The 18,956-nt window shown below is 39.5% G+C and overlaps 1 protein-coding gene across 2 annotated transcripts in view; it reads left to right on the top strand.

Annotated features, from left to right (window-relative positions):
- Positions 1-18,956, top strand: part of PRDM5 (PR/SET domain 5) — a 55,882-nt gene that overhangs the window by 7,676 nt on the left and 29,250 nt on the right. The window contains exons 3-10 of one of the 2 annotated variants that reach the window (XM_064651419.1): positions 4,430-4,552; positions 8,949-9,132; positions 9,790-9,964; positions 11,103-11,195; positions 11,461-11,582; positions 13,822-13,901; positions 16,661-16,745; positions 17,984-18,141. In XM_064651419.1, coding sequence (XP_064507489.1) covers positions 4,430-4,552; positions 8,949-9,132; positions 9,790-9,964; positions 11,103-11,195; positions 11,461-11,582; positions 13,822-13,901; positions 16,661-16,745; positions 17,984-18,141 — 1,020 coding nt within the window. The remainder of the gene's footprint in view (positions 1-4,429; positions 4,553-8,948; positions 9,133-9,789; positions 9,965-11,102; positions 11,196-11,460; positions 11,583-13,821; positions 13,902-16,660; positions 16,746-17,983; positions 18,142-18,956) is intronic. The other variant, XM_064651420.1, reaches the window with a different exon arrangement.

Raw genomic sequence — 18,956 nt, 5'->3', positions numbered from 1 at the left:
AATGTTGAAACAGGGAGGGCTGGAAAGACTTAGTCCTTCTTCAAATACTCTGATGTACCATGAAGAAATGTTGGTCAGGGTTGGATGGAACATAATATGCCATGTAATGCTGAATGTTACATATTTCAGGTTTGGTTTCTGTCTGTCTGCCAAGATCATGTTTTCTTCATTGTTGTATTGAGACCGAGAAGATCAGAAACCAGTCTTTCAGTGGCAGTTAATGTTTGTGTTCGTATGAGAAAATGAAATGATCTAATGTTTCTAGTACTTAACTCTCATCACTTTTGCGGTGACAATTGGTTTTGGTTAAATAAGCCTGCCTGGAAACTGGTGAAGGCAACAGAAAATCTGCTCTTGGCAGTTTTACATCGGAGCTGTAATGTTTGGGGTTGAGGTATGAGAAAGTCAAGCACTTTAAGCTTGGTGTGTTTTGGTAGAATTTTTCCTTTTTTTTTTCTTTTTTCTTATTTCTTTGATATCTTGCCTGTAAAATGTGGTTGTGGTACACAAAGGCATTTGCATACAAGACATGAAGTCAAATTACGTCCAGAGTTTCACGATAAAAAACTTTGCTGAATTCTGTGTTTGCCCTGAAGATGAATGTAGTATTATAAATCTAGCTCTTAGCAATGTAGTCTTTATTTTTTCTGTATGAGGACTACCTTTCCAGTCGTTGTTCCTCAGATAGTATTTACATTTTAAAATTGTTGGCTTTTAATGTTTTTGGGTGAATCTTTGTTAAATTTTCAGAAATGCTTTTGTTTTTCTCATTTCTTAGGCAAATGATCTGGACTTTCACACAAGTCAGAGCTGCAAGTTTGCATCCGAGATTTTCAATTTTCATGAATTAATCCCCACTGGCATAGATAGGTGTCCAAAGTAGTTTACTGTATTAAATTTGTTTATTTAGCTAAATTTCCATTAAAACTTGTTTTAGTCATCTTTATCCATTCAAATGTATGACTTTGTATTAATTTTAGTAACTTTTGGAACAGCACCTTAATAGTCTTCTGGTTTTGGTGATGAGAAGAATCTATTTCCAAAAGTGACTGGGGCTTAGCCTCCCATCTTCAGTTATGGGGTTTATGTAAGATGTTAGGAAGCACCTGTTGATAGGCTGTGCTGTTCCTGTCCTACTCTGAGCTTGTTCTGGAAGAGCACACACTATTTCCTCCAGGAGATTTGGGTGTCATTCCAGTGAATGTGGAGTTCATCCCTGCTTATGGAAACTGCACAGAATGTTAGCAAGAGCATAGCAGTGAGCCTTCTGTCCCTTCTGTCTCTGACAAGGTCAGGTCATGTCTTGCACCAGAAGGAGCTTCATTAATGTGAAAAACTGTGTATTTTGGCTGAAGGAAAATGTCACATTTTGTCTATGTCTCAGGACTTCTTAGTGAGTAAGGAAATCACCAGTTGCTGCCTCAGGTTTCTTTTGCAAGTGTTGTTTTAATACTTTCTCCAGCAGTGTTAAAATATGAGTTTGTGCTCTGTGATGGGGGTCTGAAACTGAGGATGCAGAAGTATTGCATCTACCTCTTTTATTCTGTAACAATAAAAAACATGTTTGCAACTCATCAAAAAAAATGCAATGCAGAACACAGTACATTTCTTTACATGATTGTTTGATGAACATAGGTTTTTCCATTTATAAATGTTTAGAAAATGGTTTCCAGAAAGCAGGCAGTGTGTTTACTGCCTTCAGCAAAGATAACCATCTGCTTACTTGCAGTGAAGTTTTGTTTTTCCCTTCTTGCCTTGCCAGCTGTGCGTGGCAGAGCGTTTGCAGTTGCACTCATGAGCATTTTGAAGTAGCACACATGACAGCTTGGGATGTGTCCTGGAAATGTGGGGATAATTTCTTATATGGTGGTTGTTAATCGACTTAATTCATCTTACTGTGAAGACATTTGACTGAGTTAGTTCAGTGACACCTTTGTGTTGATTCTCAGGATGATAATTCTTTGAGGTGCTCTTGTGTGTGTTGATTCTCAGGATGATAATTCTTTGAGGTGCTCTTGTGTCTGGTGCATGCTTTGGATATCTGTGTGCATTTTAGGTGTTTTAGATATGAAGTTTGTGATTCACTGCCATGGTATCCAAAGACCAGTTGTTCATTCAGGAAACTCCCTCTCCATGCAACCACGAAAGGAGTGGTGAATGTCACCAGTGTAGTCCATGTTAAGTACGGAGCTTTTACTTTTTTCTTCACTTTTCATCCTCCCATCTGTGTATTTAATGCAGCGTTATTTCTTTATGAGGTGAAAAAAGCGGTAGAAAATATAGAATGTTTTTAAGGGATTTACTGTATTCTTTTTTCAATAGTTTCCTTATGTGCTAAGGCTTTGCTTTATGTTTTACATCTCTTTATGGATTGGCAGGGACTGAGAAGGCATAACTGAGATCACTGTGTATCACTGAAGCGAATATAAATTATTCTTACGTGATTTAAGGATCAAGCAAATGAAGAACTGGTGAAAAGGTGGATAGTGTAACATAGGGTTTTTATAATGGGACCTGAATTGCTTCTCTTTCCAGCTCAGCATCTGATGGAAGCCTTTGTAGGGCCTATGTGGTGTGCTTCTGTAGCCCATACTTTGGTAGCCAAATCACAAAGCCATTGCCTTCACTTTAATTGCTCGATGATGCTAATCATCGAGCAGTGGTCACCTTTGCCATGGATTTCCTGTGTGGAACTGGATGATTATTACAGTGTTACAGAATTGTTTGGGTTGGAAGGGACCTTAAAGGTCATCTTGTTCCAACCCCTTTGCCATGGGCAGAGATGCCACTCACAAAATCAGGTTGCTCAGAGCCCCATCCAGTCTGGACTTGAACAGTTCCAGGAATGGGGCATCCCTAAGTTCTCTGGAAAACCCATTGCAGTGCTTGGTGTGAGATAATATTGTTCCCAGGTGCACTACAGTATGTACATTTGACATTTTCCATGGTGGTTAATCTGTGTGTTTGAAAGTCAAAGAGCTTTCAAAGTTTGAAATGCTGGCACTTTTCCACGATGTGTCCTTTTTAAGGTGTGATGTTTTCCTTTGGAAGAAGAGTAATAAATTTGGACGACTTATTTGTTTGCAGAAACTACAGTAGGGTTTTTGGTTTTCTTTAAATCTGAGAACAACATGCTGTCACCAGCTATTATTGTAAGGGAATACAGTTTTTCCTTCCTGATGATATCCTACGTGTTTAGGTAATTGAAGCAGTCATACTGAAGGAATATGATATTGCATCTATTAGAAACAAATAAAGCAAGAATGTGAGTCATCTAAAAACAAAGCCATGAGGACAATCTAATTTTGATCTTACATGGCCAAATTCCCTGGCTCTTAGGAAATACGTGCATTGGATACTTCTTGGTGACAGATGAAAAGGAAAATACGTTCATTATATAAATTAGTCACGTGGAGTAGTAGTGTGGCTATATGACCTTGTAGCACGGCTCTTTATCATCTGTATCAGTGCAGATTCAAGTGATTTATTATTTAAAATTAAACAAATTTTTTTGGCAGTGACAAATGTATTTTTTTCAGCAGTATGTCTTTGTGTTTCAAGGGTGAAGAATGACTTGGTTAGTGTTAAGTTTTTATTTCTATTATCTTCATTTTTTCAGTGTAAGCTGGAACTTTGTTACAATCATAGAAATTATATGGATCTGTAACTGTAGCCAAAAGCTCTGGATTCATCCATGTCTATATCTTTTGTGCACAACTTTTTTTTTAAGGTGGCTTTTTCACTTAGTGGGCAAAACCTGACACCTGAACATGTCCTCTAGTGAATAACTCACAGCCCTTCACCTACATAGGACACTAATTTGTTTAGTGAAATTATCTCCTATTCTGACAAAATTTCAGCCAAGCACAGTTTAAGACTGACTGCTGTTCATTGGGGCTGCATATTTAAAATTCTTTTAGTGATGCACATATAAAAGATATTCAAGTGACCTGTAAAATAGGATATATGGAATGAATAAATATTGATCCTTGATCTGAAGGTAGATCTCCATCCAAGGGCAAGATGGATTTTGCCCTTGCTAAAGGAACCTCTCAAGTTGTAGTGGTTTCTGGCAAGATCCTAAAGAAAAAGAGGACTGGAAGGAACAAGGAGAGAGGAAAAAAGAACCTGAGCACCAGTGATGAAGCTTTCAGACTGGGGAGGCTCAGGCAGAATACTCATTTACTAAAGGAAAGTGTAGGAAAAGAGAGGGGGAGCTCAATAAAGTTGCTAAATTTGAGTTGCCCCCCTGTTCTGAGGTGAATAAATACGTTTACAGGAAAAGTTGAATGAGCACCACAGCTGTGCTACCTGTTGAATGCAAGATTCACTTGCTGGGCACCAGCGTGCCTTGGTGCTTTATAATGGTGTGTGTTTGGTAAACAGTTTTAAATTTACTTCCTTTTCTTTTTGGTGTGTGATGTTGCAGGTTCGTGGTAGCAAAGGCGAGGTCCTTTATGTCCTGGATGCGAGCAATCCACGCCATTCCAACTGGCTGCGCTTTGTCCATGAGGCTCCATCCCAGGAACAGAAGAACCTGGCAGCCATCCAGGTAGGTTTGGTGGATTCCTGCCATTTGCCTCCTGTTCTTGATTTACTGATTTGATCTCCTCTTGGGTCTTTATGTCTTGCAATAAAATTGTAAGATCTGAGAGAAGCAGCAAACTGCTTTCCTGTTTCTACCCTTCTTTTTAGAACTGAACTCTTGTGCTTAAGTATAATACCCTAAATAAGATTGATATGATGAAAGAATCTGATTGAATCTGATTAGAATCTGATATTATTTGAAAGGTTTATATTAATCCACTGTGATGAAATTGCACTGAATCACTTACATGAACTGTTTCTCCTGATTTGAAGTGAACAGTGTACATAAAAGTAATTTCCAGAGTGGTTAACTCACAGTTAAACTGTATCAACAGTTTAATTTTCTCACTACTGTCAAGTTAAGCTTTTGCCTGGATGTGGTTGCTTTATTGGCGTTGTGGAAACTAAAAAGATAACTATATACCTGGTTGAGTCAGGACTAATTATTTAGGTGCCTACTTGTGTTCTGAGCTAAACTCAGGTGTGGATTTAGGTGTGTGAAAAGCAGAATCATGTCTTTGGCTTATAGTTTAAAATTTAATATAAAAGTGAGAGAGGTTTGAAAGGGAGTATGGTGCTTAAAATATTTCAGTAGAAAACAGAGAATCGAAGGATCTGATTATCTGATAGGATGATCATGTAGTACTTGAGGATAAATTAACCAAAAAATCATTTTGTAGCCTTTGCCATTGATCTGAACCTACCCACTTTATTTTTGCATTTTTATAGTTGTCATTTGCAGCACTACTCTGTGGTAACGAGTTCCACTGTTGCAATTACAAATTATGGTGAAGTATGTTTCTGTTTTTCTTCTAGAAACTTCTTAGTTTCACTTGATACCCTAGCCCTTGTATAGCAGTGAATAGTTGCTTTACCTCTCGTCCATCTCAGGCCCTCTCAGTGATTAGCACGTCATGAGTGCAGAGGCAGTGACAGCAAGGGCAAAGTCAGGTTCACAAGAGGGAGCAGCATGAACAATTCATGGTCACTATTGTATTTCCAATAAAACACTCAGCAAGATGACCTCAACTTCTCAATAGTTATTTTAGTGGAATATCCAGTGTGTACCAGTGGGCTTCTCGGTAAGGAAAGGGACCCCAGCAGCACCTCTGCAAAGCCATCTTGCTTCACCGGCTCCCCCAGGGGCACCTGAGTGCTCTCCATCTTGGAAAGGTGTTATTATTCTGATCACATCTTTCCTAATACTGCATGCAGGACCTTTCCTGTGCTTGTGGGTTTGCCTTCTCCTGCCTTGGCCTCCAAGAACTCATCTCCACGCGTTTCCTGGATTGTGGTTTCTGCCCTCACAGACGCTGCCAATATTGGTTTTACTATGGCAAACAGGACAGCCTGGAGCTGCAGGCAAAGACCTGGAAAGGGAGAGTGGGCTTGTTTGAGGCGGTAGCAAAAGAGAACTGGCACAACAGGTGGGCTGAAGAGCTGGCTTAGTGCCAGGAAATTGGAGATAGAGAGAAGTCAGGTAACTTTTAAAGGAGTGGTTGTGGGCACAAGGAAACTGGATAAGGATTAAGAAGGCTGGGTTGGAGCCAGCTGGTCAAGCTCAGAAGGATATAAAAGCCCTGCACTCCCTCAGATGACAAAGATGCTGCTTCCTCCTGCTCTGTTTTAAGCTTTCAGAAGTGATGACATATTGGTGATGACACTTTTGGGTGATGGGCTGTCAGTGACCCCCTGTTCCCTCTCAGCCTCCTCTCTTCCAAAGCACATGTGAAAGTGTGCAGCTGTATGGAACAGCCAAGAATCTGCATGGGAGAGGTGCCTGGAGTGGAGCAAAGTGAGATAAGGAGAACTGCATTTGCTGGGCAGGTGGGTGAGGCTTGCAGTGTAAAAGATGACAGTGAAGGCAGCGGGGGAGAGAAACAAAGTTGAACAAAAAACCAGGAATTGCCTGAAGGGAGGTTGTGGTGCCACCATGACCAGCACTTGGAGTTTTCCCCCAGGACCGTTGTTGCCTGCTGGGGGTGGACATTATTAGGAAAACAGCCTGAGTGGTCTAAGCAGATGGGCAGGTGGAACAACTGCAGGTGTGTTCTTGGAAACGGGAGGATTATTAAAATTATTCCAGAGATTTCTTACTATGTTTACTGTGCTTGCATGCATGTAGATTAATGTGCTTCATGCACGTGCTGCTGGATAGGAGGGAGAGACATAATTCTTCTGTGGTTTCTGGAGAACTTCCATTGGTTTCACTGGAAACGCTGCCTTGAGGAGCTACTACAGCGTGGGTGTATCTTGATTAATTAGTGCTCTGAATACCTGGCTATTAGCATTTGTTTGGATGGAGAAGCCAGACAAATTAACCCTGGAGGACAAAGGAGTTTGGATTGGGCTGGCACCAAGGCCTTTCAAAGCAATTGCAACCAAGAGCACTCAGGCACTGACAGTCTGCAGTACATCTATCATTAATCTTTTTCCTAACCAAAAGTACACAAATAGGAAAGAACCAGGATGTTTTTAGACACAGAGCTGTGAAATAAGCCCCAGATGCATGCAGAGAAAGTGCAGAGATGGTGAGGATGCAGCAGTATTGATAAGAGATTGGTTGTTGGGGTTCATGCCCCTGCTCTGTGTTAATCTGAATAATTAGTTCTGGTTGCTGTTTTCCCTGATTTACTGTGTGATGTAAGGTGTGTCCCGTGATCTAGGTGTGCTATTTGGTTCTTTAATGAGTTATGTTTGGGAGTTTATTTCTGCCTGGGATACATGACTTTTCCTTTGTTTCTTTCAATTCTCAAAATTTTTAATTTTTAAAGTTGTTTCTTGCAAGCCAGTAATGGGCAGGTGCTCCCCTTCATAAGGTTGTGTTGCTTTTAGAATAAGGTTATCCTAAACAGTGATGTATTGGGGGTTTACCCCAGTGATTTTATCCTGTGTAAGTGGAAACTGAGTGTAGAAAGACCTTTTACTTTTCCTCATGTCAAGAGTTTCAGTATGTGATTTGTTTTGAGTTCAGACTGCAGTAAATTAAGGGTCTCTACAACTTGACAGAGACATATGAAAACCAGCAACTTATAGCTGTGTGCAGAAGTTTGGTTGGGATGCTGATGGATATCTGGACTGCAGAACAGATCTAGAGAAAAAAATGCATCATTTTCTTTGTTTTCCAATGCTGCTGTTGAGATAAGGACAGAAAAGTGGTGCATCCTTGAAAGCAGCAGCTCTATCAGGTCTGCTGAATTAAGGAGGTTTCACTCTTGTGTGACAATATCTTGTATAATATATACCAGGCCTTCTACAGCTCAAGGAATTCTACATCCCTGTTGGCAGTTTGAATTAATCTTAGTATATTACAAAAATTAAAAATCATTATCTTGTCCTTGTTCAGGGAAGCTTGATACAAAATATGTGGCTGGGTGCAGTGGAAAGAAGCTTCAGTTAACTTGGCTGGATGTTAATCAGATAAGCTTTAAGATTTGTGGTAGAACTTGGGAGTCTTTGCTGCATAACAATGAGTCTCCTGCAGCATTTTGGGTCGTGCCTAAAGCAGTTGGTTGGCATATGGCAAAAAGAAAAGGCACCTAGGCACCTCTGAGTATCACTTCAGAAGACAGATGGTTTTGCTATAGATTTCCCCCCCCCTTAGCTCCCACTGTGCCAACCTTGGGTATTTTAATTAAGCATTGTCAAAGACTAAAGTTCTCAGTTCATGTGTCTGTTTGGAAGCTTGTTTAGTCATTGTCGAGGTGTTGGAGCTTATTGTTATGTAGTTTGTCCTGTCGTGCAGAATGTGGGCTGGATCTCTTGGCCTTTTGTGGATCCACGCTGATTTAAACCAGCCGAGGGTTTGCAGTGTGTTTTCCAGATGTGCCTGCTCACTTGGTAATGGAGACAACTGAACTGAGCAGGGTTGAAAGCCTGCTGGAGAAGGCTGGGAATCTTGAGGAAGAGAGAAGATAACACCGTGTAAACGTGCTGCTGAAAGCTGTGTTGGAACTGATGCAGCCAACTGGGGACAGAGCTAAGCTGTGTTAATTATCCACATTTTGCTATTTTTCTAATGCTCGAATATTTAATTTTCAAACTCTGAAGTTCTTGTCAAGCAGAGTGTGGCAGGAAGAGGACTTTAGCGCTATCTTCACTTTGGTCTAAACTACAGTGAGTAGTGGAAAAGCCTCCCAGGTGAGGCAGGGGAATATTTCCCAAATACCAGGATAGTCATGCATTTTATCCATGTAGCCACGCTGGTAAAGAAGACTTAGAAAAGGCTGTTGTGGCACTGTGCTCCCTGAGGAACAGAGCCAACCCTTCCACAGTTGAGGGCTGATGTTAGTTCAGAGTCCCGTACTTGTGTCTGGAGTTTTCTTTTTCTGAGGTAACGATTTATTGCTTGTTTGAAACAGGAAGGGGAAAATATTTTCTACCTGGCTGTGGAAGATATTGAAACAGACACAGAACTTCTGATTGGGTACTTGGACAGTGACATGGAAGAAGAGGAAGAGGAGGAGGAAGAGGTAACCCTTATCCAGGAAGTTGAAGACAGTGGCAACAATAAAGAAATGCAGCCAGCTGGTGAAAAAATTGCAGGTGAGCAAGATGTAGCAAATAGGGTGACTTGAGAGCTGAAAATAGTAACAAAGGAGAAAGAGAACTTTGACTGCATAGGTTTCTTGGGTTTTGTCTGAGTTCTTGTATGACTTATCTCTTTAGTTTGACTTGAGGTTCTTTTCTGTCTAATAAGAAGGGGTAGTGAGTGAGCTTAGATGTCATAAGTAGTAACTATTAATTTTTGAACTAAAGACAGAGCTTGTTTCACCTGACTCAGCCTTATGAAAGCTAAGTTTTTGCTCTGAGGGGGTGACTTTCCTTCTTGCTTCGATGGGAGAGAAATAAACCTTTTCATAAATCCAACAATCCTAAAGGTGAGATGTCTCAGCAAAGGAAGGCGACCTGAGCTGTTGGGGGAATTCTCAGCATCTTTATCTGAGTAGACACAACCTGCCTGACTAATTGGGGCCAACAGCCAAAGTCACACCCGGCTTAATACTTTGCCTCCATTTGTAGTAATGCTGATGGTAATCCACTCAAGATAGGCTGTTTATAATCCAGTCAGAGACAGTGCCTTTTGGGAATTTCAGGATGCCATTTTGCATCATCTGTTTCTGGCAGAAAATCTCTCTTAATGTAACCAAAATATTGCCTGAAAACTACTCTTTTCCACTGGTTTTGCCTCCAATGGTGCAGATCCCCTCACCTGTAAAGAGGACCATGCATGCCCACACTGTGAATCCAGTTTTGCCAGCCAGGAGATTCTAGCTGAACATCTGCAGACTTTGCACCAAAAGCCCAGTGAGGAAAAGGAATTTAAGTGCCGAAATTGTGGAAAGAAATTCCCTGTTAAACAAGCTCTACAAAGACAGTGAGTAGAAACAGGAGTGTTTTTTCAGGGATCATTTCGATTGATTTCATTCAATCATCTATTTCTTTGACCTAATCAAAATTTCAGCTTTAATTTTTATGCTTCTGTATTTGTACTCTTACTCTACTTTAGCCTTTTAATATGTTTATTTCTCATATTTGCGGGAGACTTCAATTTGAAAGGCAAAAATGTTGCTAAATTTTTATGTTTAAAAATCATACACTGTAGACCAGATCAGAGCTACAGTTTGGTGCAAAACTCCTGGTCTCCATCAGTGGAATATTTAGCAGTTTAGGAGATGGAATTTTTAAGCTGTAGATGTTGGTACAGAATTAAAGAAGGATTTAAAAGAAAAAAAACCCCAACTTTGGGTGATAGAAAAAACCCAAATAGAAACATGAAAGACATGAGATTTAATAGCACCTCTTTATTCTCTTTGAGAGTGTAAATATGTGGTTTTGTTACTAAAGTCCTACACCTTACAATTTTACTTCTGTACAGAAATGTAACTGGTTTTGTGTCTTGTTTATATATATATAATTTTTATTGCAATTAAATAGATATATTATATTTTATTATACATTTAATTACAGATGGTGCATTAGATGTTTAAGTGATTATACATAGTATGATTAATCTAACTCTCTTGTATTGGAAAGAAACACATTGCATAGGATGCACTTAAGGCTGCTCTTGTAATACATTGATCTTTTTTACATCTGAATGATGTTCATGTTCCTAGAGCTGGCAGCATTATGTGAGATCTGTGTTCTTTCATGGAAATAAATAAAATTGCATAGCAGAGAAGTATTTGGTGGAGGCAATTAAATATTTTCATTTGAACTTAACCCTGTTCCCTCTAGTCTATAGTAGAAGTTGGGTGTGTGCTGTGTATTTGCATCAAGCCAGGTAAGATTAATCCTTGTGAGGGTACAGCAGTATGATCCTGACTCTTGCTGTTCATGCCTTTGATTAGTCCCACTAAATTCCAGGAGACTTCACACGGGATAGATTCCTCACCTACTTGAAAATTTGTAGAGGTGTATATGTATGTGTATATATGTTTTTAGCTACTGCAAGGCTGTGTAAGTTGTAGAATGTCCCCCTTACTCTCTTTCTTCTTTTGTTTGTCTTTTAGTGTCCTGCAGTGCACAGAGAACATCAGCCCAGGAGACTCCTCCAGAAGCTTTCAGTGCTCTGTTTGCAATACTGCCTTCAGCTCAGAATCGAGGTTTTGTGTCCCAGTTGCTGGACTGCTGTCATAGCATTGCTGGGCTCCCTTTGCATGTTCTCTTTCCAGCTTGTTAGTGTGTGGGAATCCTAACAGGGACAGGAGTCAAATGCTTTCCTTCCTCTCTGCTGTAAGTAATGCATGAGGTGGCCTTGGAACTCTGCAGTGCAGCATGTGTTCAGCTCAGAGTACTTGCTGTGTGGCTGGTTTCTGGAGATCCTGCTCCATGTGCTGGTTTTTTTCCTTTATTTGTGATTCCATATAGCTATGAGCAGCACAAGGAGGCGTGCAGAGGGGATGCCAGGTTCATCTGCAAGGCAGAAAGCTGTGGGAAGAGGTTCAAGAGTAAGGATGCCCTGAAAAAGCACAAAGAAAATGTCCACAGTGGTAAGAAAGAGCTTAATGCTTCTGCAGAGAAAACCCCCTCTAACATGTCCCTGCCCTAAAATTTGCAAATCAGAGTAAACATTGTCTTTGGTTTCTTTTTTTAATGGATTTGTTTGTATCAAAATGAAAATTAAGAAGTAACTAATTGCAGGAGTAACTATTCCTCCTCCCCCAGGGAGAAATTACTGTAAAGCAGATGAATCATTAGTCTCCTGCAGAAAATGTAATAGGCATCTTGGGAAGCTTAAGCCAGGCAAAGGATAGATGGAGCAAAATGTTTCAGTAGTGAGGAAAATCAACCCCTTTTGGCACAGCACAAACTGCTCCAGGAAGTGGTGAGTTCTTGATTTTTTTTGTATTTTCAGGACACAATGGGATGTCTTTCTGGAAGACATGCTTCCCAAATGATTAGGCTTGATGAGAGTGTTGCATAAAATTCTATAGCCTCTGTCATGCAGGAAGCCAGACCAGACAATCCATTAGTCCTCTTAGGCCCTGGTGTTTTTATATCAGTGCACTGCAAATCAGTAGTTTTCAAGCAAACTTGATTCTCTTTTTTTCTTCATGAAAGGGCAAAATACTGCTTTCAGGTCCACAATGCAGGTCTCAGTCCTGGCATTCTGTTCTCTGCATGTCCCATCTCCATGTCAGTGGGAGATCCCTACTGTGGGGACAGCAGAATGAATTCCAGAGTGCACAGAGAAGTTGTGTGTATTAGTTGATGATGGCACCACTGAGATGCATTTTAAGACTTTCATTACGTGAAATCTCTTTCTCCTGACAAACCATTGCATAATCATACCAAAAATACCTTCCATAATCATTCTTATACAAGGTTATCTCCTTTTTTCAGTATCAGTAAGAATTTTTTCATCCATGAGCACTGTTACATTTAGGCTTAGCTGTGGTCAGTTATGTAGGGCCATATGAATTCCACAGTTCTCTTGAATCACTCCACACATGACTGAGAGCAGATACCTGGAGGATATTTTTGCACTGCCCACACAATGAGCTTTTATTTTACCCCTTGGCAGTTGTAGAAGTCACAAGTGGTGTTGGTGAAGGAAGGAAAAGAACCTGCTGCTGCTGGGGGACACTTCTAGAATTCCTTCCTGCCTCGTGTTCCCTGGAGCCAAGGGAAAGTAGAAGGGATTGTTGTGTGTTCCCTGTTTTGCAAAGCTATGAACAGATACTCCCTGCTACCTTCCTTTCCTCTGAAAAGGTCTCATTAATGTCCTTGTGAGTTGAAGGACTAAGTGTATTCCTGTGTTATGTGTGTATTTGCATATATAAATGCTTGTCATAAGTCTTATAACAGCAAATGCATTTCGTGAGATTTGATACTTCTTTTACACTACACATTTAATTATTGAACCAATGGATGGACAGGGTGCATTGTAGTAAGAAGAATCAACATAGTAGGAATTCTTCCTCTTTGGTCTGTGTCCATTCTTTTTGGTGTTCAGTGTAGCATGAACATGTTTTATGTAAGCTAGGAGCTATCCTGCATGGGCATGTAGTTACAAACAAAGAATTAGGTTTATAGTGGCTTTTTATTGTAGTAAAATGGCTTTGTGGGTTACTAAAATGAATTTCTAAAGGTAAGTAATAGCTAAAACCAATTAAGCAATCTGTCACTTTTTAAAAGAGCTGTGAAAAGGGAAAGAAAATGCATCTGGTATCTGACCTGTAGCTGGTTTGTAATTTACATTTTAGATGAGATTTGAATTCATGATCTGGTGCCAATAGGATTTCCCTGTTTTGTTCATTTAAAGACCATTAATGAGATATTATTTTATATAGTAGGATGCTTAATGCTTTCTAAATAAACAAGGATGGGAAATGGTGGCTTTGACTTCAGTTTGGGATATTTTTTTGTCATTGCTGCAGTAAGTCCTGTATTGACTTTGGAATAAATGAACTGTTCAGTTATGCAGTGAGTTGTTCCTAGATGTGAGTTGTGCTCTTCATATGGGATTGGTGAGGTATGATAACATCTATTTGAAGAGTTTTTTTCTTTATTGTTCTAGTTTTCTTGATTTACATTCCATCAGTAACTGGTTTGTTGGACACCCACAGAGAACTCCTGACATGGAACACTTTGAAGATGGGCTACAAATATGAAAAATCTTATGTCAGTCCAATGACCTGTGAAAAGTCACAGGTTCAGTGGAAATATTTAGATTCTTTCTTAGCACTTCCTTTTTAAGACGTTGGTGGTATCTTGTTTCTGTTTCAGGAAATTCTAGGAAGAAGCTGATGTGTTCAGTGTGCAATAAGAAATGTTCCTCAGCAACAAATCTCCAAGAGCATCGAAAGGTCAGTGAGATGAAGGCTGGCTCACAGCAGGCACTGACTTCCCTGAGCTGTGAGGCTGTGCTGCTCAGCTCACTGGAAAGCTGCTGTAATGCAAGCCTTTGGGTAATCTGCCATGGTTACAAACCCAGCAGATTACACTGGGGGGGCTTGTTTTTGTAATTGCACTTGGTTAAACCAAAGATCTTCCTAAAGTTTTAGTGCATCTTTTACCCAGTGCAAGTATGTTTGTGCTTGTATCATTTCTGCATCCCAGCATTAAGTCAGAGCTGCCCACTGTTCTTCAGCATTCTTAAACACTAAGCTTAATCTAAAGTGTGTTATGTAATGACAGCATACAGAGACCGTAAAGTAGATTCATAAGCCTTCAGTTTTTGTGTAGAATATGGTCACTGCTTTCTGACATACCACTGAGGTGTTATTTGTATTGGAGTTACAGAGGAGTAAAAAAAACATCTTCCTCAACTCCAAATTTTTAATGTCTTTTTGTTTATGCACATAATCTTTTATAACCAGAACAGGAGGGGTTAACAGTTTGAAAACCATCTATTGGAAGTAAGGGTGTTCATACAGAGATACAGATGGACTATGAATATGAGATTCTGAAGCCATTATACCCAAAGGAAGTCTCTGCAAGATTAATTTGATAAATCACTAAAGCCCAGGAGATTCTGTTTTTGCAAAAAGCTGCATTGTACTGTTTATCAGATTAACTGTAAGTCTTTAATAATGCCCTGGTTATAACCTGAATCCACTGAGGATATAGATGATATCAATTAAAATATGTTGTTGCAAAGGAAATGATGAGGCCCCTCCTTTTAAATTTGTTTTTCTCCTTGCCTGTGTTACTTGTCCTTTCTAGTCTAACTTTGTTACTCCTCAGATCAAATCATGGTGTGCCTTGCCACACATGTAATTAAAAGCTTTATGCATTGGTGCACCTTTCACACATCAGGCCCTGAAAATGCAGAATATCCTGGTTAGTGTGTCCATTTTATTAAAATGTTTGTTCTGTTTCAGTAGTTGCAATTCTGTGCAGACACTGTCACACACACTAACAAGCTTCTCAAATAGCATTGGACATGTCAGCTGAGCACTTACTCATCTTGAGAGTCACCATGAAGATTTTGTGCATCAAACTTTTTCTCTTTTTAAATATCCAGAAAATAGATATTCCAGGTTCACTCACATCAGGTAGTGAAGGAGATTGCACATAGTAGGGCTCATGCTTGTCTGTCTGCTTGAATTACTTTGCTTTTGTGGGAAGTGGGGCAGGATCATCATTGCCAGAAATATTTATACAGGCAATAAAACCAGTAAGAAACCAATAGGTGAAACTGGGAGAAAGATGATTTTTTTTTCCCCCACACATTTCCTATCAATGTAAAGAACTAAAAGCAGAGAATAGAAAGGTAGAGTGTAACAAAAAATCAGCCCAAACAACAGAAAGAGATAAATGTGATCAACACAGAGAAGGGAGGTGAAGAGGGTGGCTGTAAGGGATTGACATATGTCTACTTTCTGAAGACATGATCTGTAGCTTTCATGCCATCTTTTATTTCAACTCATTTTTAACTTTGTGTGTCTTGTGCCTTGCTTGTGTCTTAAATGTCTAATGATCTTCCTTAGCCATGCACAATTAAACTTTGCTTCCCTTAATCTTACCTTCTTGTTTTCCAGACTGTGGAAACAGTAACATGTTAATTTTTGATGTAATGCCTTTTTTTTTTTTTTTTAAATTCAAGGAAATGTAGGACTGTGTATATCCACTGGTTCTCTTTTGTCTTATCCTCCAGTTGTACATTACTGTCTTCTATCTGATATTTACAGTAGTCCATGATTTGGGCTGTTAGGTGATATGATAGTATAAACAAAATTAAATTCCTAGCAACACAACTGAGGAAATGCTGCACAGGAGCTTGCAGAAGACTGGGTAATAGAATAAACGAGTTTGTTGTAAGATTTCCTTTCTGTAAGTTTGTGGTAGAACAAATAAAACACCATCTGAACTGTATGCTGAGACTTAAGTTCTGAAGTTCGAGTAAAACGTAAAGTTCAGTCGCTCAACAAAGATAATAATGAGCAAGGAAGCAAGGGGACTTTTAATCTTCACTGATGCAGATTCTTGCTAAAGGATTCCTTTTAATATAAGGGTCTCCTGTTTTGGAATTTGAATTGCTCACAGAACTGAAACTTAGAAGTGAGCACATATACGGGAGTAGCCCAGCATTTTGTCCTTGGTGACCTTATGTGCTCCAGTATTGAAAATACTGCATTTACAGTTTGAGACACTGCTGCCCCTCCACTGTCTTGTATCTAAAAGCTTTTAAGAGAAACAAGCCTGCAAGAGTTTGATAGTTTTTGTGTTTTAAAATTCATACAGAAGCTATGAAGTGGTTTCTGTGTTGTTTTTGCCCATAAGACTAGAAGGAAGTGTTCTGAGAAGTTATTCTGCATCTTTTTTGGTGCTTTCCTAATAATGGTATTTTGAAAGGATCTGATAGTTAGAAACACAGGTTATGAAAATTTGCAGCATTGTTGTAGTGATAATTTTTTGTTTGCAATTATGAATTTTTATTTTTTTGAGAGATGATGTTTTTCACCAAGGGACCAGCAAAGGGGAAATCACAGAATATTTATGAGAATTAATATGGCAACTGGCTAAAAAATAGCTACAGCTTGTTAGGGACTTTCTGTATATGTAAGATGCATGATCTTGTTTGAGGCATGCATTTAATTGTTGTTAAACACTCATTTTGCAGGTCCACGAGATCTTTGAGTGTCAGGAATGCGACAAGAAATTTATTTCAGCAAACCAGCTGAAGCGCCACATGATAACTCACTCAGGTAATGTACAAAAACAACTCAAACCCATGGATATCTACTTAATGGATATTGAATTTTACCTGAACTAGTTTCTTATAGAAGGCTTGATGAAATCTACGTTGTGCTGAGCTGGTCAAGCAAATCTCAGGTTCCAAGGAAACCATCTAAGCTATTCTATCAAAGCCTTTTAAAAATCCAGGTGTAATGCTGTAGTCTTCTCCCTATTGCTGCTCTGTCAAGCTGTTTTGTTGTGCCAGCTGGGGAAGCTGAGGTCAGTGAGCTGGGATGGGGCAAAAGATGGTTACGTGGCATAGAGAGGAGGGGAAAAGCAGTGAGTGAAGAGAAGAGGACGGGAGCTGGGGCGTGCTGTCAGTGATCTGTGGTCAAAAGGGAAACATTCGTGTGTGTATTGGTGGGGCCGTGTGCACGTAGTTTCTGGTCAGAGGAAAGCAGCTCATGCTCCAGGCCGTTCCATAGACCACCCAAATATTTCCTCGTGCCCGTGCTCAGCCGGCACAGGTCACTGTGAGCAGGGAGTGGCTGGTCCCTGGGTTTGGCAGTGTGACACAGATCGGCTCTGCCAGGTTTTTCTGTGTCCTTCACCGCTGATTAGAAACATCAACCAACACAATGGGAACACAAACATCCTTCTGTCAAACGCATTAGCATTGAAACAAATGCAGGTTTTTACAGCTGCACAGCTGCTTAGAATTGAACTATTTTCTTGGTATCAGTCCACACCAAAAAACTCTTTTCTCACAACATAATCTGTATCTCAGAGGCTCCTGGCTTTCTTCTGACACTTTTGGATGAGCATTAGTGTAGTTAAGTTGCAGTCACCAGTTGAAGCACAAAGGCTTTTTGCATAGGAACTCTTGGTTTTGGAAGCTAATATGTATATTGTTAATTAAGATTTAAAACATTTAAACTGTCATGCCCTCTTTCACATTTGTAATCTGGAAACAGAGTTTTCCTCTTTGAAGTCATTCTCTTTTGATTTAAGCTAATTAATCAGAATTTAGTTTTAGCAATGAGTATTGCAAAGAATGTGCCAATTTCTTGAGATACACCATGGCTCATCTTTTGTGAAGTGACTTAACTGTCTAACATAAAGGGCATTAGATGTCTTTCTAATTGGTTTAATCTTAATTGGGTTGACTTAATTGCAAAAATCTCTCTGAGGAGATGACTGTCTCTGCCTTTCATCTTCTCCCCCTGTATAAACAGGAGATTAAATGTCCCCCACTCATTTTCTGCAGAAAAACGCCCCTACACCTGCGAGGTTTGCAATAAGTCCTTCAAACGACTTGATCAAGTGACTGCACACAAAATAATACACAGTGAAGATAAACCTTATAAATGCAAGCTCTGTGGAAAGGGATTTGCCCACAGAAATGTTTACAAGAATCACAAGAAGGTAAAGCACTCTGCTGTTGTTGTTTACAGGTCTGCCAGCCTCAGATTTGCAGATTTTTTTTTTCTTCTTTTAAGTGGTTCATCATTAAGCTCTGCCATGCTTATAAACATGGGATTAAAGTATTGGAGAATGTAGTGCTAGTGTTCTTTGTTATATCCAAAGTCTCAAAATACTAAATCAGTTCTAGCAAACAAAAAAGTTAAATAGGCAGAAGTAAATCACAGTTGCTTGGTTAAAAGCATCAAATAAATCCCATTTTGAATTTTCTGGTATTTTTTTTATCGTTTTGTTTTGGTGGGGGTTTTTGGTTTTGGGTTTTTTTTAAATACTAGGTTACCAAGTTAAAAGTGTAACTGATTTAAAATGTCTTCAAATTTATTTTTTTTTAAAATACCACAACTGAATAAAACTGAGTGTAGTCCTCCTGAAGTCATTGTTGGACTTAGCAGCAGATGCTTTCAAACTACACTAGATTTAAACTTGGTAGTGTTCACATAGTAAAACAACACCAGAAGAAAGGTTACCTGAAAAATAGGCTCACAAAGGGATGTTCTGCTTGTGTTGATTTAAGCTCAAATCTGCTTGGCCTAATTTCTATAATGCCTGTCACTAGTTTTAACCTGGGTTTAAATTTTTCATGGCAAGTCTATATCCATGACTGCTGTTTCAGAATTACAAGGCTGTAAAAAAAAAATACAAAAATACAAAACTCCACCCCAATATCCCCATACTTACAAGTCTTTCACAGTTTGGCTCGTGTTCTCTGCCATCTGGGAATTTGGCACAGGATCTTTGCACCATCTCTTGCCCTTGGA

This window comes from Pseudopipra pipra, chromosome 4 (genome assembly GCF_036250125.1).
Source record: "Pseudopipra pipra isolate bDixPip1 chromosome 4, bDixPip1.hap1, whole genome shotgun sequence".
Classification (NCBI taxonomy): Eukaryota; Metazoa; Chordata; class Aves; order Passeriformes; family Pipridae; genus Pseudopipra; species Pseudopipra pipra.
The sequence above is the reverse complement of the archived record's forward strand: the minus strand, read 5'-3'. Positions and strand labels throughout refer to the sequence as shown.